The sequence below is a fragment of the Cyrtonyx montezumae genome, unplaced genomic scaffold (assembly GCF_038088225.1).
Source record: "Cyrtonyx montezumae isolate F1298 unplaced genomic scaffold, pur_monq_1.0 scaffold_5, whole genome shotgun sequence".
NCBI classification, from domain to species: Eukaryota; Metazoa; Chordata; class Aves; order Galliformes; family Odontophoridae; genus Cyrtonyx; species Cyrtonyx montezumae.
This window is the reverse complement of record NW_027072056.1, coordinates 2,697,029-2,722,616: the sequence shown is the minus strand read 5'-3', so window position 1 is coordinate 2,722,616 and position 25,588 is coordinate 2,697,029. Positions and strand designations below refer to the sequence as shown.

Here is a 25,588-nt window from a genome sequence, read left to right as displayed (position 1 = left end):
CAGCAGCCACGCGGGGCTATTCTGCACCGTGCACTAACGCGTGTTTTCGATCTAAAAATAAACCAGTATTTTTAGCTGGAAGGAGTTCGCCTTCAGCTCCTCGTGCACTTCCACTGCAGCACGGGGCGGCCGCCCTGCAATGCCTGCCCAGCGAGGCCTCGGGGCTCCCCGCGCCCAAGGCCGCCCCGGCTGAGGGGAAGCGGGAGCCGCCCCACACGGCGCGGAACCCACGCAGCCCCGCACCCCCACTCCCCACACGGCCGCCAGGGGGCGCGCGCGCGCAGCCGCTGTGACGTCACACGGGCGGTGCCCCCGCGAGGGCGGGGGGAGGGGAGGGCCGTCGGCCATCCGGGTCCCGCGGCGGAGGCGGGGGGCGGGGCCTGCGCTCACGTGACGTTGCGTGGCGGCGCAACCGCCATCTTGTGTTGTTGGGGCCGAGCAGTGGCTGTGGCTGTGAGGGACTCTCCGTCCGGGAGCGCAGGTAACGCCGTCTCGCCGGCTCCCTGCCCTCGCCGCCCCTTCTGCCGCCGACACGCTCCCGCTGCCTCCGCGTTCTCCGCACTCCGGAGCGGCTCCGGGCTCTTGCGGCGCCGGCCTGCCCGGCGGCTCCTGTCCGCTGCGGACCGGGGGTGCCGCAGCCCCGCGGCCTACAGGGGTGCGGGGCTCTCGGGCGCGCCCCTTGGGGCGTCCCTTTGCTCCGCCCGCGTTGGGCCGTCGCCGAGCTCGGCCCCGCTCTCGCCGCGCTTTGGGCCTCGCCTTCTCCACGCGGCTGCCCGGCGGCGAGAGGCTGTGGCTGTCAGGCGGCGGAGGGGCGGCCGCGGCTCCAGTAACGCTGACCTGTGTGAGCTTCCCCCGCCCCTCCCGGCTCGGCCTGCTCGCCGATCGCGGCCTCTGTCCTGCTCGGAGCACGCCCGGCGCTGTCAGTGCCGCGGGCTGAGGAAGGAAGGAGCTCGTGCAGCGCTGAGCCTCTGTCCGGCCCACAGGGTGTAGGAAGCAGCCGTGAGCAGCAGGCCTGGGCAGCCCCACGAGTGCATTGATCACGACCGTGTACGTTTGGTATTGGTATTGATCCGAGACAAGTCGTTTCAGTGTCAACAAAGGATCCCTGTGTAATCCCACTTGGGAGTGGGGCGAGTTGCAGGCTAAAAGGAGGCACTGACAAGTAGAACTTTTGGAATAAAATGTCTATTTTTCCCTGTCCCCTTCAGCACTTTTTTATTTTTGCTGCTGCGATGCTTTACCTCTTGCTGTATTTTTTTTTTTTTGTGGGCTTGTTCTCTTGGGTGAGAGGGTAACGAACTTCTGAATTCTGTTTATATTCTGTCTAACTCCTTGCTGCTCATTCTGTTTTCTTGCTTCAGGAGCTGACTTGGGCAAGTTCCTGGAAAGTACGTGTTATTTTTTTTCCCCCGCTTTTCCCATAAATCTGCTGGTTGCTCTCGTGTTTATTACAACCTTTCCTAAAAACAAACTCATTTGCTCTTTTCTGAATAAAACATTCACAGCGTGATGTTTTGCAACCATTATAAATGAAATTGGTTGCTGTAGTTCTGCTAGTTTTGAGCTCTGTTATTGGGTGGTGGCTCCAGTAGATAAGATCTTCAGTATTAACGAGGTATTGGTATCCCTGCCTTTCACTTGGCTCTTCAGACAGCTAGCTGATGTTGAGGTGAAAATGGGTTTCCTAATCAGTCCTGGGAGAACCAGCTGAACTGTTTGTGTGTCTGCTGTTGCTCCCCTTTCACCCACCAGGATCGTATAGGCATAAGTTCTGAAAGTTAATGTCAAAGGTCACACGTGTTACTGTTAATTCCTTACGGTATGTGTTTACACAGAATATTTAGTAGCATATTCAAAAACAGTTTTACACGTGGAAGTTCAGTGTCAGCTTGTTCAGGCGAGACCTGTGTCTCATTCTGAGTCTCTGATAGCCCCTTTCAATGTCTGGTGATGTTGTGGGTGCTTTCTTAATAACTTCAAGAGCTGCTTGGGGTCTCCCAGTACCTGGTGATGTAAAGGTGTGTGGGGGTGGTGGATCACAGTGTTTATTTTGGGACCTTTTCTGAATGTTGATTCTCAAGTGTGCTTTAAAATAAGAGTATTGAACTACAATGTAAAATAGTCACTGGCGGTGATGCAGAGTGCTGCTTGGCAGTAATGATAGCACAGCAACTGAAACTCTTGTAGATTCTTTTTTTGTTACCGATGTTGACCACCCGAGGACTGTCAAATCCTCAGGTACTCCTTTTGGTGTTTTTTCTTGCCATCCTAAGCATACGGTAAATCCAAAACGTGGTCTTTATGTTAGCGTGGATGAAAACTGTTTGTAAGCAGTGAGTTGAGGTTTTTCCAGCTTAATTTGTCAGACTGCTTGTGACTTCTTTAGTGAAAAGATCTTGGCTGTCAAAAGTGAGGGAGCAAGGAAGGTTGCTTTAAGGAATTCAGACCAAGCACTATTGCATTTCTTCTGCTTTTGCTGTCTGTTAAGGCCAGTGGTCTCAATGGAGCTCTGTTGTTTACTGGGGGTTCTTAAACCTGAATGTAAATAAAATGTTGCTACCACTTCTAATGTCTATAGCCACTTGCTTTGAAAGCTAGATGTCAGTCCTCTCGCTGGGGTAGCCACACAGACTGGCTGGGGAGGTTGTTTGCTACTACATGCCTCTGCTGAAAGATCTTTGTAATTATTTAAGTGTGCAAGGAAAACATTAGTGCACAGTAATTTGTGGAGGTGAGCCAGGCACCTGAGTCATTGTCTTTTCCTTCCCTTTTTCCTCATGTTTTAAAGTGGTTCAGGCCTCCTGATTTGTAGATGTTCTTGTTATTTCTAACAAGAATATGAAATGTCTTTCTGCCTACTGTTGTCTGAGTTTGTAAGTTCTAGCAACTGTCAAATGTATATTCATTCACTGGAGGTCTTGAAAACTCTGTCCTAGTGCTTGTTAAGTATGAAGTGAAACTTTCTGCCAGTTGGTATATCCTAGCTTGCTTTTCTCAGCATAGCTTAAAGAAGAGAGGGAATGAACTGTATGTGGGGTATGGTGTTTGATGAGAATGAAGTTGGTTCAGCCTGTCTTTTCCTCTACAGAGGTTGCAGGAGAGGTCTGCATTGAGAACTGTCAGAACAGAAAACCCAGCAAGTTTGTTCAGGATGAGCTGAACTTGTGGCTGGAACTTAGAAGTATGAAGTGCTTGAAATTATAGGGTCTATACCGCATTGGCCCTCTTGTGGTTGGTTGGTGGTTTTGTTTGTGTGTGTATGTGTATGTGCATATATAAAAGCATGCTGTTCGTTGTAGTGATGTTTAGTAACATTATTTTTTCACCTCCAGCTCGTGTGGTGGTGGAGCACTGTGGAAGGCAAGGTCTTTACCTGTTGCTAAGTAAGAAAGATTGTCTGGGTGTTGCTGATTACCTGTGCTCTGTTGTGTTTTTACTGCAGAGTTGTTTCTAGCAGAGATTGACACTCCATTAATATAGTAACACTTGTAGGTATCAAGCCATTGCTGCAGGAACTAGTCTGCCATGGAAGATGTGGCCCACTTGAAATTATTTTCTTTTGTGTCAGAAGAATGCTTAGAATTGCTTTGATGCACCTGAGGCTTTTGGTAAGGGTGAAATGCAAGCGTGTGTTTTCAGGAATGAGCTACTAATATGCTTCTTAAAGCCTCTAATAGGTAGAAGCTGGATTTCTGGGCCTGCTGGATTTTGGGTAATAGCAGGAGGCACCAGGAGCTCTGCTGGCAGTGATGAGGTCTGTAGGGCAGTGAGAAATGGTGGTTGTTGGGATGACTTGTCTCAAGATGCTGTTTTGTTAGTGGTACCTTCTGGATCACATTCCAGCCTTTGATTCCTTTGGTTAATTATTAGAGCTGTGCATGATGCTTTTCTATCTTTCTGGTTGTATGCTTTCAAAAATCTAGACAAGGAAGGCTCATTACTCCATGCCATTATAGGCAGGTTAGAGTTGCTGATGAGAACAAGTTGAACGTACAAACTGGCTTATGTGTAATGATAGGAGACTAAACCAGGTGGAAAAATACTTACATTGAACAGCTGTTACTGTAGTGAAAGCACAGTACGTTGCACTTTGTGAAGTTACTGCTCTATTACTGCATGTTTTATCATTTTCATTTTGGAGAAATACCCCCACCCCCCCACTCGGGCACTGACAGTAAGTGAAATACTTTGTGTTCTGTTGATGGCCTTAAACGTTAAGGATATGTGACAGGGCAGTTCAGAGACTGCAGTTTCACAGATATAGATTAGATTAGATGGAAGGTTTGTGGTCTGTATGTGATGGTGCATCAGTTCAGATTGGAAGAAACAGAAGGAAATTTCATATATATTACACTGCAGGAGGTTTTGTGATGATGAATAGGTGAATTTATGTGGCTTCAGACGTCAGTAATGTGTCAAAGAGTTGGTGTGACTGGCAAATAATTGACTTTATCAGCTGTGATTTGTGATCTACATGTGGTAGCACTGAAGGATGACTTAGGTTGGAGGAGGCAGCCCTTTGGTGGCTGTCTGCTCCAGCCCCTGCTCAAAGCAAGCTTGGTGTCAAGTGTAAGGCTGTGAATAATGCGGTAGACAGAAAGTGAAGCTGCTCGTGCTCATCACATATAGTAATGTTTTAAAGTCTGAGTAACTCATGTATTTATTTAATCAATTAGGGGACTTCTTCAACTGTCCTTGAAGGAGAAGATTTATGAGTTGTAGTTAATACTGAAATCATCTGTATGTATTATTTTCTCTATATATGTTACACTAGATTTTAAGAATGCTTAGTGGGATTAGGATAACGTTGCAGGTTAGTGTGAAGAGGTGGTTCTTAGGTACTCACTTGTTTCCAAGTGGACGTAAAGAGAGGAAAATGGATCATCTGTTAAAGACTCACGTAGTAACAAAATAATTTGTAGTTTCCTGATTGGTGAGTGTATGCAGTGTATGCATGCTAATTCTTTGAGAGTTTTGATTTGACACTTTCTTACTGCTGAATATTCTCAAATATAGGACATGTCTGAACTGCATGTGTAGGAAACCTTAAGGAGGAGACGGGGAGGAAATATTTCTACAGAGCCCAAAGAAGCTGCTTGTATAAACAATATCAAAAGCAAAACCAGAAAACCACAGTGACCCAGGTCTGTTAATTCAGTGAATGTAGTTGGAAACCTTTTTCCTGCCATTTTGAATACACACATGGACTGTACAAGGTGTGACAATGACAGGAGAAATGCTGCAGTGACTTTCTGCTTGCATTCCCGTAGTCTGGCTACTTGAGAGTGAAGAGCTTCTACCAGAAGCAGGTAGACAGAGCCAGCATCCTGATCTGTGGCATTCTGCGGAATGAAACAAGCTAAATAGTATTTACCTAGCAGAATTTGTTCTGTGTGCAAGGTAGAGACATGTGTGAAAGTGATTTTTCAGCTGGAAAACAGAGTGCTGGCAGGGTTTGGGGACAGGATTTGGAATGAGAAATGGTCTGCGTTCCAGCCAGTGGCAAGGCCAAGGGTGTGGTCCTCTGACTACTTGGAGCTTAATCACTGCTCTGTGAAGCCCTGTAACAAAGGTGGAGGTCATCCTGCTTGCTGACTGACAAACCTGGAACAGCTTTCATGTTTTCTCATGTTCAGGTGAAGCGAGAGGTGGTAACTCTCTACTCCTTCTAACCTCAAGGTTCAGAATAAGAGATAGGTAAGGAAAGCATCCAGAAAAGTGGAATTTAATGTTACTTGATTTAATTTTGTTAGATGTGCACATCTCCTTAGCCTCTTGTCATTCTATCTCAAAGTAGTTTTGGTGCCTGCGTTTTGCATTTGTTTTCCTTGGCTGTGGTGCTGCATGGTATGTTGCAGTGCTCCACCAAAGCTGAGGATGGACGTACAAGTGAGCAGAAGGTGCTCAGGCTGCTCCTGCCATATGAAAATGCAGTGCTTGCCCAGTGATCACAGGGAGCTAGGGGTGCTATGGCAGTGATTTGGGAACGAGTTGAAAAGAGGTCTGTAAATGTAGCTTGTATAGAGGCATAGTTTTGGGAGAAATAGGTGGATTAGATGCGATTCCTTTAGGAAAAACTTCCTCTTAGAGCGTGGGTAGATAGGGTTTGAAAAATTCACTGCCTTTATCAGCATAAAGACTTGGTAAGTCAGAATGGACTACTGTGACTCGTCTGGCATCTTGTGTAGTATGAGTAATATATTTTCTGATTACATTCTCGCTTAAGCAGAAAATTACCTTTTAGAAAGTCATCCGGTGTTGACCTGGAAACAGTTGATTCTGTTGCTTATCTCTGGTTCAGTCATTTTTCTGGACGATCTTGGGTCTTCTGTCTTTAATTGCGTGATTGTTCACTGTCTGAGCAAGATATTTCTTTATTTTCTCAAGGCTCAAGTAGAGCTTTGTTTTTGTCTTTTTCTCCTTTGCAAGACATATCTGTCATGCTCTATCCGTTTCGGAGCGCTTTGTGATTTATCAGCCTTCCTGCCTTACTGAGGGCAGAACTGAAAACAGTACTCCTGCAGTGGGCAAATACCGAGTGAATTTAATCTGTATTTCTCTGTTTATTCAGTGGTTTGTGTTAGGTTTTCTGCTCAGCGTTGTGTTGTGTTCCTTTTCAGCTGATTATTGTTATAAATCTGAGGTCGGTTTGAGGGCTGTGTTTTTCCAGAATGGCCTTGCATCTGTTGTGTATCGCTTACATTTTCTGCTTGTGAGTCTTCTGATGGGATGCTTGGTCCTATTAAATGCGACCTGCTATACTGGGCAGAGTAATTGAATAATTCATAATGGCTTTATTGATGATGTGTCACTTGCATTACCATACCTATTTTTGTTTTAGAAGCAGTGTGAGCCCACGTTAGAAATTCTGTAGAAGTTGAGGATAGCATATATTTGTATCCTCTGTTTTGAGGATAATCTGTGTTCCAAGATCAGTTTTAGATTCTTTTACCTGAGAAGGCTTAAAAGTAAAAAAAGGAAAACAAAACACTGTAGGTTATGGAGATTTGAAACTTAACAGGCATTGGGAATGACTCGGTCTTTTTTAAAAGTGTTCTTCTTAATTGAAATGTCCAGGAGAAGTTAAAATTTATTCCACCTACTGGAGCAATGAAGTACCTGCTCTTAAAGTATGTTTTGTTTAAATGTCTTCCATAAATCCACGTTGGTTGGCCTTAATTTTGTCAGCATCCTTTAGTCAGTCTTGCCTGCTTTAGCTGATGATTAATATCAGATTGATAGTGTAGCACCTGAGTCATCCTGTTTACCACTGTGCTGAAACTTTTAAAGCCTAGTTCACGCAGGGCTTGGGATTTTCTTAAGTATATCAAGACTTTATGAAAATCACTGTTAGTGGTAACTGGATCTGTACCCTTTTGGGTGAAGGGCAGTGAAATGAGCTGGCTCTAGTAGCTGCCTGTTGAATGCTCAGCCACTTGCTGAGGGTGAAGTTGTGTCATCTTGATGCAATGTAGCTGTTAAATTCCTTTTCCAAGTTTAAGGAAAACCTGGTTCCTTGCTCTTATCTACTTGCATTAGACTTTCACTGTGTTCTTCAGTTCTCCAGGTTTTTTGTTTTTTTTTTTTAGTCAATTTCTCAGTGAAAAGGGCTGTCGGGAACCTGCAGAGGCAACAGAGCTACCTTGGAAGGAAGGGATACTCTTCTTAAATGTCTCAGTCAGACAGCTGGTGATGGCAGGATAAAGTGGTGATGGGCTGGAAGGATGTTGTGTATTTTTTGCCAGCTTAATGAAAACAAAATTTTTTTTTTTGAAGCAAGCAAAGATGTAAATTGCAATGAAGTTTGGATCTTGTTTGATTATTCTAATCATAGGAAGGATTGGATGGGTAGACCTGAGTGCAGTCATTGCTTATGGATTATGCAGAATCAGTTGATGTGTACCTGAGCCAGCCAAGCATCTTGGTGACACTGACTGCCATGGTAGTGCAAACAGAGTTCTGTCATGGGAATGTAGGCTAAAAATCTTAACTGCCCGTGAGTAATGAGCAAGCCTTAAAGTGGCAGTTTTGTGTAAGATCTTTAGGTTGTGGGAAGTCTGAAAAACGTGGTAGTTGAAATACCTCTGAATTTCTGACAGCCAACCTTTTGCCAAGGCAGCTATCAGCTGCCTGTATGCTTTAACAGGATAGCAATTGGGGCCAACATGTGCCACAGTATTTATAAAACTGCCTTTAGGTTTTTGCAACTGAAATCTCATCTTTGGCATTTGAGCACACAGACTCAAGTTCCAGCTTGTCTGAAGCAGATAATTCTGTAAGCTTCAACACAGTTGTGAGATCCCAAATAGAAGTCATGAAAAATAATGTACAAAATGACGAGCTTGCTCAAATATGGTACCTAAAGCGAAGCAGTGGGATTAGCGTTGCTGATAGCAACTTGTCTGCCTGTAATATTACCTGTTAATTGTGAGTGAAAGCCACTTAACGACTTAACGTTATTGGATTATGTGTTGTGTGTGCTCAGTGGATGAACTTCTGACTTTCAAAGCCCTAAGCTGCTAACAAATTAGGGTATTTTTTCCCTGCCTGGTCCTTGGGTTGAAGATGGGTTGATGGATGTCCCTTTGCAGTCCCATGTGCTGCTTGCAGGGCTGTGGCTGTGACACCACCCCAGAGAACTGAATTCTGGTTTATGGGTTTTTTTTTTCCCCAAAACTGCTGTGGAAAGCTGTGACTGTTCGTAGGGTTGCACTGGCATCTTGGTCAAGGATTGACCTGATTTGAAACGAGTCTCGGAGAAGAGATTTTCCTTGGAAAGCATGTTGGGAAGTCTTTAGGTAGTATTGCCCAAGCAGTGGTATTTAATCAAAGCGTGGCCTCAAATTCTTACTTAAAGTTCCTTGTGTGCCCTTGGCCCATTTGTGGTTGCACAGATTCCTCAATCAGTAGCCATTAACTGGGAGAAAACCTTTGTTTGCAAAACTATTGCAGTTCAAAAAGGGGATATACCCTCGTCAAATTACGTCAAGGAGGAACTGTGATCAGTTTATGCTCTTTGTGATTTGTCACCCTTGATGAGTAAGGAGGAAGCATAAGTTTCTTAAAGACCAAAATTAACGTTTTAATAATTAATATTTAAGTTTGGAGTCTAAGAAGGTTAACTAGATATTAAAGACCTGATAAATTCATGCCTTTTCCTTGGGCAGAATAATGAAAAGGGAATGAATGATCAGGTCATAAATTTTTCATTGCTCACCCTCTCTTGCTCCACCCTGACTCCTCCATCTCAGTGTGAGTGCCTCATGCCCTGTCCCTACTTGCCTTTCCAGTTAGTGTGGCTTCTTGTTAACCTGCTGTCTGCGTGTGCTGCCTGCTGGAGGCCTCTCTCCTCGTTGCTCTTCCTCTGTCCCTTCCTCCCAAACTGTTGTGTGTTTCTGTAGTGCCCCATTTTCAACGATTTGCTTTTAGTGCTGTTTTGCCTGTGATTTCTTTGTCCACGTACACCTTATCTCTGGGTGGTTTTATACACCTGTTACATCTTTTGCTGCCATTCTGATTGTTTTTGCTGTGGGCTTTTGTCTTGTTCAGCTGTGATTTCATCCACTTGCAGGTGCCTTGCTTTCAATTCCATGTTAATGCGGTCTTAACTGTAGGGAGGAGATAATCTCACTGAATGTGTCTGAGAATGGGAAGTCAGTGAGGGGTTCCCAAATAAGTCTGGTGTTCAGAATGGGGGACAAGACCAGTTTGTATCACAGTGAGATGAGACCAGCAGGCTTTGAGGAGTCTGTTAAAGAGAGATGGAACAACAGCCTCTGTTTTTGAGGCTGAAGAGAGGGAGCCTGTAACTAGTGAACTACTCCCTTAACCGTTTCTTATTGCTTTCTTCTTTAGTGGATGCTCCTCAGCTGCATTTTCATTGCAGTTTGACATTCAGTGCATTCTGTTTGTCCCTTTGCTTCCTGCAAGGCCTGAAATCCTCCTGTTGAAGGCCAGGGAGTTCCAGACAGGAGACTTGGGGCAGACAACCTATGTGGGTCACCAGAGAAGCTGAGATCATTAGCTGATGCTGAAGTTAGTGTGGTATCAGTAATAAAAGAAAGGGCTGTTGTATGTGGCTCCTCCTTGGGGCACCTAGTTTCACCTTTGTAGCTTGGTTTGCAGAACCGATGAGTGGATTTGCCTTCAGTATTCTCATGAGCTCTTGGCAGCTTAAGAGAAAAAAAGGCATCTCACATGAGACCTGTGAGACTACCTGGATACTTGAATTTTAATCTGTGTTACTTTCTGGTGCATGTAGTGGTGATAATCCCATTTCATTATATAGGTTTGCTGGGAGAATAAACACACTGATGTGTACATAAATTGTATTGAAAGGATGGGGAAAATTAATATGGTATGTAGCAAAAATATGTGAAATTTTGCTTGGTGGGTTTAGACTGCAAGGGTTTTTACAGCTGTAGTATATACACTCACGAGATCTGGATGAGGTTTGCCCAAGCAGTTTTAGCATTTCTTGGTATTTTGTAGCTTTCAGACTATTATTTTTTGGCCTTTAGTATAATTACATCAGTAGCATATACATTAAGAATTGCTTACGTTTGTTTTCTCTGTTCTTTAGTAGCTAATGACCTTTTCCTGCTTTTATCTGCCCATCTTTTTTTTTCTTTTCCATCATCTTTTCATGCTAAGTAAAGACAAACTTACCAAGCTCCTTATTTAATCCTTAGGTCTTTTAAGGAACAGAGTTCTGATACAGCCAAGCTCCCTCCCTACCATCTGTCTTTATGGTTCTTGAAGTCTAATCAGCCAGTTTCTGTAGGTAATGCTTCCAATCCTTTTTTGTTGTTGTGGGGAGGGACTTTGGCTACAGTGTGCTTGATGTTGAAATTAAAACAAAAACTTCCTCTTCGTATTTGGGTTTGCTCTTGCTGGAAGGGAAGAGGAGCTGTTATTTTCTTCCTGCAAAAGCCACTTCTCTGGAGCCATCGGGCTGGACTTGCTTCTCAGAGAACTTGGTAGCTTTCCATTGGTCTTGTTCCTGCCTGTCCAGAGTGCCATTGTCTGCCCTTGTTTGTATGCCCGTGTTATATAGGAACTTTGACCTGACCTTCACTAGTGCCTGCAGCAACTTGGCTAATAGGGAGCAGTGAGAGCAGCCCATGTCCTAAGTTGTGCTTTTTTTTTTTTGCTTAATAAAGCTAAGAATGAGAGAAGTCCTAGCACCTGCTGGCAGGTTTAGGAGGGTGTCATGGCACTGGCTATTCCCATTTGTTAGGATGGTTATTTTTGAAAAATGAGTGAGCTGTGAAAGTAGCTCAAATACTCTGACACTCGACTGGCAAGTCTTTCTTGCTGTAAATCTAGTGGTTGTTCTTAGATCTTATTATTGTCAGGAAGCTGCAGTTCTATTAATTAAGCATTACTGTTCCCACAGAAGAGGATTATGTGTCAAATTCTCCACGTTTGGCTGCCTTGTGGTAATCACCAATTTGCCAAGAGGCTGCTTGTACAAACAGCTTCCTCAGGCCCTACTGATCCAGCCCTGTTGGAGCTGTGAAGTGGAATTTGGACCAAAGGATGCTATAGAAGCAACTGCATCAATTCTAGTAAATGAGTCTGTGTTAGAGAGCTGAAATGGATGCCATAAAAATAAGAGTTAAAGAAAAATCCTGTAGTCATTTTCTTCTGTTCTTTGCATGACCAGATGTGCTTTTGTTTGGAAGGAGACTTTTGGAGGACTGTATTAATCTACTTATTTTCTTATTTTTCAGGTTCAAGCTTTTTTAAAAAGGAATAGAAGAAGAAACAATGGCAGCAGAAACCCAGACACTTAACTTCGGGCCTGAATGGTGAGTTTTTAATTTAAAAAGAATGTTTTGAACTTTTGGGACTGACTGGGTTCTAAGAGTGAATGGCACATAGTGCTGTTGTAGTTCCTTACTGCTTTGCTGCAGTCTCTGACCGGTGACTGAAAGCAGTTATGATAAAGCTAGCCTTCATTATTTTTTGATTGTCTTTGAAATGAGTTGCTCCATGTCATGGTAGTGCATACAATTCATGTTCTCAAATACTGAGAGAGGGATATGTGCATGATCTCAGAGGGATACATACACTAAGTGTGGTAGGCAGCTTTCTAGTTTGTTCCTCCCATGTGCTATGTACTAATAAGGAAATTCTTACCCTGTCCTTAATGGACTGAACTCTGTACTGGAGCTAGCTTTCTTTTCCCAGTATGAATATACATGAAAAAAAGTGTGCCTTTTGATCTCATCACCTCCTGTATTTTTGTATGGAAAAGTGTCAGGTAGTCAACTGCTGCCTTAAAGGGAAATGCATCTGTGATGCTGTATAATTGTACTGATGTTTGTCTGACATGCGTTGTCCTGGCCAAAGACTAACTGCACAAGTGTGATTATTTTTCACTATTTGCTCCAGTTTTTAAAATAATTCCAGACTGAAATTGCAGGTGACTTTAGCTGGTATGGTTTCTGAAGAGTAATAGGATCCATAAATGTGTGTGGAGTGGTTACAGGAAACATAATTGCTGCGTAGCATGTGGTAGGACTATTACAACAACACTGCATTCATACTAACTGGCACATTTATGTAAAAGAAGTTGTAGGGTATTAAATAAAGACATTATTTGCAGCCCAAAAAGCAACGAGAGAATTGAGTTTAATTAGTTAGATTAAAGGAATACTATAAAATGCCTATATCTGTAAATATACCCACTAGGTAGGTATCTTATGTTGGAATGCTCTGAAGTATAACAGACATTGTTAGATTTGTTGATGGAAGAAAGCCATGGCTGTATGGGGGAAAAAGAAGTGTGTGTGTAGAGGTTAACTCATTTAAAAACAAGCCCCAAACTTTATTTTCCATTTAATTTTAGAATAATTTAGAAATAGTAAAATAAAACTCTGAGATTTGTAATGATTATTTGTGCTACAGTATTCTCCAGCGTGTCACCTACACTATTGTATCACATCTTAATAGTGAAACTCCAGGTCATGTTTAATCTGGATTGGTGTTGGGCATTACACTGAGCCTTCTAATCCTCTGAATAATGCCCCCTCAGACATTTCCCATTTGGATGTGGTGTAAAGAAACTGCCACTGGGTGGCACCAAACTAAAAAAAGTTGGATTTAGAAATTCAGTTTCCCTTTCTATGAAGTTTAGAAAATAATAATCCACAAAACATGCTTCATTGCTTAGATGGAAAGTGTTGAATCAGTATGTTAGTTTAGACAGCCTTCCTTTCCAAGGATTTTGAAACTGTTGAGAATAGTTTGTGGTGTTATACTTGATTAGGGTGCAGGGAGGCTGCAGTGAATGGTCTGCTTCTTGACTTGTCCTTTTGTAAAACCTTCCTCAGGTTTGAAGGTGTGGGGTGGTTGGCTAGCTGGGGAAATGAGTGTGCAGAATGTGATTAATTAATTGATGGAGTGAGTATGATGTCACATAACAGTGAGATACTGTCTACAAGAGGTTGAGTAGCTTGCCTGTGTGAGACAGGACCAAATCCAGGAGTGAGTATATCTGGTATAAGTAAGCTTGTGGCTTGAAATATATCTGAAAGGAAGTGTGGCTGTTTTGTACAGCTTGTGCGTAGAATTACTGAAATGAGTTATACGTGGTGAGAAATGACATTCATTTTAGTTGCTGCAAAAGGAGTTCAGAGCATTGGGTTTTGGATGATGCAGTGACAGAGGAAGAAACTTCATTGTAAAATCTGTTGTCCTTTAATAAACAGTGAGCTTTGTTTCATGTCTAACCCTTTTTCCTTAGAATAGATGAATGGTTGCTGACAGTAGCATGGTAAGAATTTTAACTAGGAGTCAAAAAACCAAAACACACCTGTTCTCAGTGTTATGACTGGAAGATAGATAATACAATTGGCATTTGTTTACCTAGTGTAAGTAGTTCAGGGATGTAGCTACTTCACAATGTAGTCAACACAGAGTTCTTCAGGGATTGAAGTGCTCATGGAGGTGTTTGTGTGTATATGAATATATACCTTACTATTTTGCTTCTGGCTACCAGAAAATATGAGGAAAGCTCTTTCATTCTTCTTCAAGCACCAAGTTTGTGTTTTAAAGTTAGACTTGTAAATGTCTTTGCTTTACTTTCGGGACTGGATTTGTTTTGTGTCAATTTCTGAAGAGTTTACAGCAGAGATGAAGCCATATTCTATTTCTCTTTCTCTGCCTTTTTTAGGCTGCGAGCTTTGTCTAGTGGCGGGAGTGTGACATCCCCTCCTCTGTCTCCAGCTTTGCCAAAGTACAAACTAGCAGACTATCGCTATGGGAGAGAAGAAATGTTGGCACTTTTTCTAAAGGATAATAAGGTAAGCAGGAAAAGGAAGGAGGCCTGACGTGTGTATGTGGACAGTCTTGTGATTAGAGGGAGTTATTTGTATTGTATGGATAAGAACACACATTGTATATCCCTTGGCAGAGAACAGAAGAGATCTATGTGTTCATTTGATCCCATTTCTAATGCATTAATTGCTTAGGGTTTTTTTTGCCCCAAAGGGAAATTCCTGTACTCCTTAGGTTAACCCTCCCCCCTCCCCCCATCCCCCCACCTGGATTGTCTTAATCCAATCTATTGCCACAAGTGACTGAGGGTTAAAGTCCCTTTGCAGCCAAGCAGATTTGCTTGCCTTGGTAGGATTTTATTTAATATTGTTAAAAGAATTCATTGATTCAACTTGAAATCCAGACAATCACTCATATTAACAGACCACTTAAAAAAAAAAAATAAGTGGGGCTCTTACCTGTTTATTCTCACTTAAGTCAGTTAAGTTTAGCAGGTAATGAGCCCAGTCAGCAGTCCTCACCATTTCTCTGGGAGTTACGTCACAAATACAGTCTAGCACATGTAGTATAGCAATATAAATAAAAATAAATGAGCATTCACCTAATTGAATTAGAAGTGAAGGCTCTTGTTGATAGCAGAGTCATATTTCTGAGGGCGTTTCAGGTAAAGGAGTCATTCCTGCTGTGTGTGTAAACGTGGGATAAACAAAGATTAGTGTATTGTTGCAGCAGACACACAGTGACTTGAAAGTCTGAATCCTTCCAGGAACCTTACCCGTGAGCCAGGGAGGGACAGTGAGCACTTGGTTCAGTTTGCAGATTAGCTTTGTTGGTAGAGATGGATGCACCCCTCTTGGTAAGAACTGACTGGTGTTTTTATACAGTGCTGGGTTCTCCAGGGGTTGGGGGGGGAGAGCACTTCAACTAAAATTGTCAGAAGTCTTTTTCTCTTCCAATTTAAGCTAGATTTTCTCGAAGCACTGTTTTCTGTTGGCATGGTCAGAGTTTACTTGGCAGTTGTAGCATGTTGTCTGCATGCTCGAGGTCACATCTTTTGATGGACCTGCCATTAAAAACTTGTGTTCTAATTCATTTGTGTTTAAATCATGATTAGTGTTCATTGCTTAATTCTAATTTACTTTTTTTCTTCTCTTTGCTGATTGTAAGTTGGAAATCTTGATTTAAAATCAAAACCTCAAAAACAATATATTAGTTCAGTTATTATATTAAATAAAAATCTAGGTACAAATGTGCACTGTGCTTAGAGAGGCATTATTTGTTTATCAGTTCACATTTCACCTTGTTCAGGTTTGGTTGGGCTTGTGTGCAGTTTAAAGCTTTGGTATATATGGTCATGGTGCTTTACATAGTTCAGTTGTGAGTGGTGAACACTTTGGATATGTTGTCCAGAAGACTTTTTTTCTGGAGAAGTAAATTCTTAGTGGAGTGGCACCCACTCCAATTATGTTACTGGAAGTACTGCTGTACTGGGTGGAGAGAGAGTTGACAGGATACGAATTTTTGTGTAAATTGATGTCTCTTGTGTTTTCACGAAACTGTAATTACTTGGGCAAATCAAGTAACTGTGTATTTACTTCCATACAGATACCTTCAGACCTTCTGGATAAGGAGTTTCTGCCTATTTTACAAGAGGAGCCCCTGCCACCACTGGCACTTGTACCTTTTACAGAAGAAGAACAGGTTTGTATCCTTACAGAAAGAGAGGATTCTTGAAAATAAGTAAAAACGTAGACTGTCATTAGGGCAAAAGGACAATAAAGGCTGTGCCTCCGTTCTAAACAGTACGATTTGTTACAGCCCACATCTGAGATTGGTAGACTTAAAGCAAGGGGATTCTGAAAACATGCTAAATTATATTTATACTCATGGATTATCTTAAGTTTGAACAAATGTTTGCATACACTGCTCTGCCATCAGTAGAACAACTTATTAAATCCAGGGTCATCATCCAAGTAGTATTTCATTATTTATTTATTTTTAATTGCACAACATTTTCAAGTAAGTGAAACTTTCTACTGTTTTGGGCTACTGTCTTGAAATATCTAAGTTCTGGAAACTAGTTTGTGGTCTTTGGAGAAGTGTTGAATTTTTTTGCCTATTAATAGAGCTAAAAATTCCAAAGAATTGTTAACTGCTTCATACGTAAGCAGCTGCTTGATTATTTTCTTGTTTGGTTTCCTTAGTTATAAGTGAAAAATGTAAGGGTGAGAACAGGTAGCCACAACAAGATCCTCTTCAAGGTTGGCTGCTCTAAGTAGTTTGAAATTCCTTACTTCCCTTCCAAGCCAGTTCATAGCAAGGGAAGCAATCTGCCACGCTCTGTCTCAGTGCCTCCGATTTCTGACTCTGAACTTATTCTCTCTTTATGATTTTTCAGAACTTCTAATTATGCAGTTGCTGTCTGTATTATTTCTTTACACTTTTCTTACTTTACCATACCGTGGCTTGTGGTTGTTATTGTTTTCTAATAGCAGAAACCCAGGTGTTTTTGCTGACTAGAGTGTAGTTTGTTTTTAGGTGGAGTTGTGAAGTGATGATGTTTAGGATTTCAGAGCATCCTCATTCTTTTGCCTCCTGCTGTCTTGTCTTTTTCTCCATCATCTTTGTGTCTTGGGATTCTGACACATCCTTTTCACCTTTTCTGAAGTTCCTTCCTCGTCAGTGTTGGTTTGTATTTCTTGTCATTTTAGTTGTCCTCTGACATTGTATTAGCCATATTTATGTTTTTGTGAATGCATTTGTAGGCACTTCTTAACAGAGTTGTCTTAAAAGGCAACTGAGATTGAGGATATCCATCCATTCTTTGGTAGAACCAGGAAGGATCCAGTCAGTGAGCCCAGGAATTGGCCAGCCAGGCAGACAGCAGCACACCAGAACATTGAATCTTGGTGTTAAATAAACCTTTGTATGTATATTTTTTTCTGAATAACAGTGGAGTCATTTAGACATTGAACTAGAAGCTTTTTATGGTCAAAGGGAATGTTGACTTGTGCTAATTGTCACGATATTATCCAGGAGGAATAATAGGAGTTTAAGGCTGTGTTATTGAAGGTGTGCTGAGTAGCCACTTGGCACAGATTAATGTGACAAGTGGTTTCTGAGCTTACAGTTTAAAGCCATTACTCCCTTCTCCTGTTGCTGTACTCCCTGTAGGGAGTCTGTCTGTGGCTTTCTTGTAGGCCCCCTTTAGGTGGAGCTCTGTGGCAGTGCCCAGTGTTTCCTCAGTCTTGATAACTTCCGAGGAGATGCTGTGCAGTGCCTTTGTTTTCTTCTGCCCATTTTCACATGTAATTTTTCAGTGATCTTAATGGTGGGCTTAACGGTGCTCTGCAATCTCCATAGAAGTGTTCATCTGTGAGAAGAGGCCCATATATCTGTTTTAAATCTTTCTAATGCTTTCTGAGTAGTCAGGATGTGAACTGTCTTTTTTTTCTTAAGCTATTCTGGATCTGTTTTTCCCCTTGGTGACTGATTTTTTTTTTTTAGATGTGAAGCAAACAGTGTTACTTAAAGCAGCAGAAATTCCTGGTGTTTGTACCCCCATGATGTAATTAACGTTGCTCATCATTGAAGATCTGTGGTGTGTGTTTGTAAGTGATCTTGAAGTGAATGAGTGGTTTTACTGGTAGTCGTGGTGCAGGAAGATTCCTTCCAGTCAGTCTGATAACAGTGTTTAAAAGAACTCAGCTCCTCCTTTGTGAGTACTGAGGGCAGTCTAGCTTCCTCAAAACTTGAAGGACAGTGATTTAGAGTCCTAGAGAGAACAGTAATTAGAACACAAACTTGAGCACAGTTGTGTTCAGTAGAAGCTGAAGCAGTCCAGCTGTGGATTCACAGCAGTTCCTGCTTGCAACCTGAGAGTTGTGCACCTGACTGCATTGTATTTGTGTATGTAGCATGACATTTCTCAAGTACATTTAAACATGGTCTTTAGAGGTAAGTGATAAATCATATCAGTGGTATGAATTCAAGTTTGTATTTGTTTATGCCTATGGAATTTAACTGTAGTCAAATACTTGTGTCTGCAATATCTTCTGTTAATGGACGTGGATATATTTCAAACAAACACGGGTCCATTGTATCCATTATGCAGAACACCATTTGTGATGAGGGTGGTGAGCTAACGTAGAATTCAATTGATTCATGTTATAGTACGTTTTATTGCATGAGATTATTGATTTGTAGAACATCTGACTCCAAGGTGTCTGTCTTTTGGAGAGGGGGTTTCAGCAGGCTGCTTTAGTAGAGGTTTCCAAGGCCACCACTGGCAGTATTGTAGCATATGATCCTTTAATTTGTTTTCCTTGTTCATGTTTGTATTAGGAAGGAATTCAGTTGTCTTAATCTGAAAATCTGCTTGTGGAGTGAGGCAGTCTCAGGATCCTAGTAAATATCTTTTTTTGTGTGTGTGTACAGTTGTTTCTGTTTTTTCTGTCTTGGGACATCTTCCACTTACTAGGAAAGAATGCACTGAGACCCTCTTAGAGTGGTTTTGCACTGTTCAGTGTCAGGAATGGACACTGAAGTAATGTTCTCATCGGCAGGAAGGCATTTTGCTGTTGTGACTTAGCTTTTGTGTTACCTTTTGTGATGTTTCTTTGTAGATTATCATTAGGCATGTTCTGAGTGTTGCATCTTCGCCACAGCAAGCCACAAGGAGTTAAACAGGGAGAATCTGTTCAGTGTTAACAGGCAGGCTAGTCAGCTAATTTTTTTTAATAAGTTTCATTGATCTTGTTCTAAATGGAGAAATAAGACATGAAATCTCTTACACAGAGCAGTGAATGATTAACGTTTTTTTCAGTATTGGATCATCACATCCAGTACTGGATGTGAACTAATGCATGCTTTAGATGAGTAGGAGCTTGTACAGCTGAAGCACTTGTCAAGACTCATCCAGGTCTGAATGGAAGACAGAAGGCTGTATCTAAAACTGAAGGCTGATCTGTGTTTGTATTGGTATCCAGGCTTACAAGTAAAAAGGGAAAAACAGATAATTAAAGATAATGGGTGAATAATACAAAATCAATTCTTAAGAGACAGTGCATAGTAGAGATAATAGGTAATGATTTTAAAATGGCTGTAAAACAAAACTTGAGTTTGTCACTTTGTGACAGTATTTTGTACAAGTGTCAGTTTAAGCAGTCTCTTGATGGATGTTTTTGTTCGTCTTTTAATTAAGAAAAATGGTAGTGCTTTGTTTCCTTATCTTCCTTATCAGCTTTCAAACTAAGTAGTTGACCAGCTGTTGTAAATGGACTTTACTGAATGCTGTTTCCTGTTTCTCTGCTTTGAGCACAGAGCATTCTGTTTGGCTGCTCCATGTGCTTTGCAGGGTGGGATGTCTTCTCAACAAACAGAGCCCACAGTTGGCATATATTTCTTGGGAACTTAATCTACAGTATTGTAGAACAGTTCATAGATGTCCAGAGCTTTAAAAACAATACCAAATAAACAGTGGAAAAAGTTTAAAAATAAGCCCTCAGAAGTATTCACAGCAGGAAAGGTAGTGATTTACTTGGGCAAATTTAGGTGACTCATTTTGGCTTGATGTTGAAGTGATTGCTATCAGTTTTAAGAGATAGCTAGGGAAATCAGTTCATGTTTACTGGTGGCTGACCTTGCTGTTCTGCTATAGATTTTTGCTATGAATTTGATACTGGATTTTTTTTTCAATTTTTACCATTTCTCTCTTGAACAAGATCTGTTTGTAGAGAGAGCGTACCAAGCAATTAGATCTGATTCTGATGCAGGCAAAAATTCCTTCAGATTCCTGCTGGTTTTGGTGTTAGCAATGTAGATTTCAGATGTAATTTCTCATCTCCTTGTTCTTTGAAGATCTTCAAATGTGTGGTAATATGAATTTGTGCAAGCAGTCTGCCTCTTCTATGTTCTATCAAGAAACTAAGGGCAGCTGTTGAGTCCTCTGTATGTTACTTAAAGCTTGCATTTGAAAAGCATGTGAATTCAGGTTTGCTTGTTAATATTTCTTGATCTTGTTTCCAGGCCTGAACTATTGGGTTTTTTTCCAACTCTTTGTGCTCAGAGAATGGGGAAAGAGTTAAAGTTATCTGTACTCTGTTTGAAAGGGCTTTTTCTTTAGCTATTGCTTATTCAGATTGTACCAATGTTCACTGTCTTACTGGAAATGAGCATCAGTGACATTTCAGAGCCCTTTAACACGTTACTACAATGTTACTACTGTGTTCAGAGAAAAAAAGTACTTATTTCTTCAAAGGGAATAGAAGCAGTGCATACAATTGTATTCAGATCTTGTTGCTCTTTGCTCCTTATTGCTTTATACTCATCAATGAAGTGTGAACACTTTGCAACTGAATGACAGCGTTTAAAGCTGCTGGTGTTCTAATCAGCCTAATGATCTGATGAATGAGCAGATGCTCACTTGTTACCTTGTAGAGCATGGAAGTGTCACATAAGTAGCCTCGGAGCAATGATATTGGTAACGATGCTTTTATGGACCATATGAGCTGTTAATGGTTCTTGTTGGTGAGGTGAGGAAAGCAGAACTGGTGTTGAGCTATATTTATGAAATGGGAAGTGCTTTTAATCAAATCTCACTTTGCCTCTCTTTTTCTTGACAGAGGAATTTCTCGATGTCTGTAAACAGTGCTGCTGTCTTGCGGTTGACGACACGTGGAGGAGGAACGGTGGTAGGGGCTCCTCGAGGTCGAAGTTCCTCCAGAGGTCGAGGTGAGCTGTTAGTGGGGTGTCCTGCAGTGTAGGTCGTGCAGGTTCATACTTCCAGTTGGTGTTAGACGAAGCTTGGTAGCTTCAAAGAATGAAGGCTGGCTTCTTGGTGGTAGTTCTGCACGCTGTCCCAGTGCATGTCTGGTGCCTTTCTTGTATCTTTGATTGGGTATGGAGAGCATAAGCACAGGTAGTTTTGAGTAGGGATGGGGAATTTGCTCAGGACTGTTACACATAACTTTAATAAGGGTATGAAACTGATCTGTGGGGACAGACAGAAGAATCCACACGTCTGGTTAAGACATCATAACTGTAGATGGTGTTCAATTTTCTGAGAAGTCATTTTCATCTATTAATATGACAAGAATAAGCACAAGGAGATAATGGGAGGATCAAATTTGTTTTGGGAAAAATTTTTAGTGCATTGCTGCTGTTGGTGTCTAGGTCTGACCAACTTCAAGTATTTGCAGGTGAATGGGGAAATGACCTCAAGCACTGTCACTAAATCCAAACCAATGTTAAATCCTGAACTTTAGTGGTTCCCTTTCAGTATGTGTACTGCTGTGAACATTACTCTATTTATATGTGAACGTGATGGGTTGTATATAGGATACTGGAAGCTAATAGTTTAAAAATATCATCAAGAGTAATAATTTATGTAAATTCTGTCTTTACAGGTGCTCAAGTGAATGTTCTACTATGTTCTTATCTAATTTAATTATTTTACCAGTTTTTAATGGGTGCAGCTTTCAATAACATCTTCAGACTTTTCTTCCATGTGTAGTGCTTGGTGAGAGTTTTACCTAGACTTGATTAGTGCTGTCATTTGTTTTCACTCCTTAATTGTGTTCCCTCCTTGGTTTTACATCTTTTAGGTATTTGTAGGCTGTTGTATGTCCTCTTGTGCTTGTTTCTCAGCTAAGGCATATATGTCTAATTGTTGAGGTTGTCTTCTGATTCTGTCTTGCTTACCCTTTACTTATCATTAGCTTTGCCCAAATTCTGTGGGTTTACTGGAATGAAAAAGGTATTTGTGTGTATGTAGACGTGGGAGGAGACTTATCTGAGCTTTATGTTCCTGCTACATTTGAACACTGTTGCTTTTTTTTTCTGTGATGTGCCTGAAATGTTCATCTTGCATTGCTACCACCTGTGATTAGCTTTCCCTTGGAATACATGCTAGCTATTTCTCTCCAGATGCAGTAAGGCTTGATTCTTGAAATGTAATGAATGCTGTTTAAAAGTTGGTGATTTGAGATCATATGACCATTTGTGTGCTCTCTAGTTTCGATCTTAAGAACATGCTTGACTTCCTTTTTTATTTTCTTTTTTTTCTTCTATTTCTTTAACAATGAGTGCTTATCCTGATGCAGTGAGAGTGAGATGTTTTTTAATTGCCTTCAGTAGTCTCAGTGGGGTCACAGGGTTAAGCGTAGCAGAGCATGACTCCCAACCTGGTAATGCCATTGCTTAATGTATATGTGATGGGAAACTTTGGCAGTTAAGTTTAGTTAATTATGAAAAGTGTAAAATGTATGCAGTATTATTGAAAGCATTTGGGAGCTTCTGCTGTGTGTAATCCTGTTTCCTTACTTCATTTTTGAATTAAGAAATGTTAGCTGTGGTTTTCTCAACTTTTCTGCTTTCATTCCCATTTCTTTTTCTCTTCGTTTGTATGAATCTTTACATGCTGTACTTGTTAGGCTGCTGAATCACTCTTACCTCCTGCTGAGCAACAGAGGATGTGCCTTGTCACTTCTCACTCACTCATTTCTCATTCTTGATACAGATGAACACTGAATTACTGAGCTTCCCCTCTCATTGATCCTGGCTGCAGCTTGGTTCTTCTGCTCTGCCCCTTTGCTTTCTGGGAGCTGTTGACCTTGAGCTCTGTGCATGATGAGCATTACCAAAGCTGCTCCAACTCAGCAAACAGATTCAGGGTTTCTGCCAGAACAAAAATTCTTAATTATTAGACACATAATGGTTTTGTATTTGGGGACTTATTTTCTAATAGTTACTTCTGAAAGACTTAGCATAGGACTAGTGACAAGCAACTTGTAAAAGTAGCTCCTGGCTTGCGGGTAGCAGCTTTATATGCAGTTGTTCTGTCAGAGTACTATGAAAAGGACTTGGAAATCTTTCTATGCTTGTTCAATAAATGAATTGCCTTGCTTAATAGTTGGAAAACATTCTCCTTCATTGCCATGCAAAATTGTCTGGGTTCAAAACAATACGTGGTGCTTTTTGCAGAGTTTGCATCATCACATGCAACAAAGCTGTTGCTGGTTGGTTTCCTGCTTCAGCTTTACCAAAGCAAGATTTGTGTCTTGAAACAACTTGCACAGCCATAGCTTCAGGGGGAACTAGCATGTACCCTGAGATTTGAGTTTCTTCACTGAGGCAGGGTGAAAAACTGTTTATTGTTTTCAAAAACTAAGTGTTTGGGGACATGTGAGAAGGAATCTGCCACAAAGATGGGTGAAGGGAGGAACAGATAAACTGCCCTAAAGGTTGCTGGAGCTCTTTAAGTGTAACTTCACTTCCAGCTACTTAGAGCCTCAACTAGTACTTGGTAATACCTTCTCCATAGTCATCTCATACTTTATGAGGATAGTGTCTGGCTGATCTGGAAGAGGTCACTGTGTGACAGTTTGTTGTGTTAATCTTTGACCATGCGATGAATTACAAGTCACTTGCTCATAAAAACCATTTGCAAGAGTGAAGCTGCCGTTGCCAGTGCTGCATGTGTCTTGTGTCAGAATATGAATCCAAAACTTGTAATTCAGTTCTGAAGTTGGATCATCTAAAGCAATCCAAGCACTTGCACGTGACCTTTTCCTGATTGACTTGTTTTCCTGGGAGCTCCCTGTGGTGTGCAGCTAAGCCTGTTCTTTGTGCAGTTGGACTGGAATGTCAGCGTTCATGAATAAGAGCTTCAGACCAGTAGAGATTTAGGTAGTCCCAGAAATAGGGCGCTTTGTTTCTCATTAGATCTCTTTCCCCTTCTGTTCCCTTTTCCACTTACCTGTCTTTTTTTTTTTTTTTTGAAGCATATGAATGGTGTCAAATGAGCATTTCTCATAACTAAAAGCTGGAATCGACCTACAGCTGCTTTGCTCTTCCTGTGCAGTATGTGGTGGTATACATACTACCACAGCATACTACACTTCCTGTGTAGTATGCTGTGGTAGTTGCTCCTAAACTTGTCTTCCTCCAGTTGCATGAACTTGCTTGTTGCATTGCTTTTATAATGACAGTGAAAATGATGTAAGTTTTAAAGGAATGACTGAATTCCAAGTGGCACAGCTGCTGTGTGTTTCATGACTTAGCATTTGATGCTTCCTCTGTTCTACAGCACTTCCACATTCGGATCTCTATATGCCACACCACTGCTTGGAAGTGGCACTCTGAGGAAATAAGCATGTGGCTCTGGATTTATTGGCATAAAAAGACAGTGGCAAACTGTGCTTGCATGTGTTTTTATCATCACCACAAGCTTATGTTTTATTAAATATTTTCTGTTACCAGTGTTAGGTGTGTCCTAGTGTGCACTTTCTGGTCAGAGTCATTTACTTAGAGAAATCTGCTTACTGTGTAACTGACTTTATCCACAGTTTTCTTTAACTGCTTGCTCTTGTAGCTCGTGGAATGGATTTCAGTGCTGTGTGGTTCCCCTGCAGCGATCTGGTTGGTTTCTGTTGGAGGTGCACATGTCTAACAACGAGCATCCCTGGGCAGTGTCTCCTCGAGAACGTGCCAAAGGAGGGTGGCCATACCAGGCGACAGAGGTGGCTTCAGCTACCTTTCTAGTGCTGCATGGCATTGGGACTGAAGTATAGCATGACCCCACAGACTGCTTTGGGGTGAATTGCTGAGATCAGTTGTTTTTGTCAGGATTTTTTTTTTTGCAAGGTTATCTTTTAATTCCAACTATTTCACTTTCAGTACCTCAGAGATGCGAGGCGACTCAGCGTTGGCTTTGACTGCCTGTGACTTTCTCTTGTGAGCTGTTCTCATTTTGTTATCTCATACAAGAGAGGGGAAGAGAGCTCCTCTGCCCAGTTTCTACTTTGCAGGAATGTTATATGAGATGCTTAAAATTTCCTGGGCTTTATCTCTGAAGATTTGTGGATTTTAGGGAACCCATAATGCCTTGACATCGTGCTGCTCTTGGTGTTGTGCCATCTTTTTACTGTTCCTTGTGTTTGCAGCTTACTTTTGCACTTAGCTTTTGTCAGCCTTGTAGTATCAGACCTCCTGTAGTGAAGGTATTCGTGTTTCTGGTATGGTCATTGTTAATCTGTTCTCTTGCCTTGACTGCTCAGTGTCTTTGTCTCCACCTGCACTTACATAGAACTGCCGTGCTGAATCAGGGCTTCATTTTGCTCTGTAACTGTCTCTCGTAATTTCCAAACAAGAAGACTTAAAAAGAGAGTTAGGTAGAGGCATGAAGGCGGAGTATCTCACAAATGTTTACCTTCCAGACATTTGCAGCTTGATGCAATTCCCGAGCCAGATGTAATCATAGGATGGCCTGGGCTGGAAGGGGCCTTAGAGATCATCCAACTCC

General features: G+C 41.6%; 1 protein-coding gene across 11 annotated transcripts in view; it reads left to right on the top strand.

Moving 5' to 3' along the window:
- Positions 1–387: 387 nt before the first annotated feature.
- The window catches only part of GIGYF2 (GRB10 interacting GYF protein 2), a 71,026-nt gene continuing 45,825 nt past the window's right edge, over positions 388–25,588 (top strand). For 5 of the 11 annotated variants that reach the window (XM_065748181.1, XM_065748180.1, XM_065748185.1 and 2 more), the window contains exons 1-5: positions 388–481; positions 11,736–11,813; positions 14,183–14,312; positions 15,892–15,987; positions 20,910–21,018. In XM_065748181.1, the coding sequence (XP_065604253.1) occupies positions 11,773–11,813; positions 14,183–14,312; positions 15,892–15,987; positions 20,910–21,018 (376 nt within the window). In that variant the 5' untranslated portion in view covers positions 388–481; positions 11,736–11,772. Of the gene's footprint in view, positions 482–777; positions 1,048–10,691; positions 10,784–11,735; positions 11,814–14,182; positions 14,313–15,891; positions 15,988–20,909; positions 21,019–25,588 lie in introns of those variants that run through there. The other 6 variants (XM_065748184.1, XM_065748183.1, XM_065748182.1 and 3 more) reach the window with 4 other exon arrangements.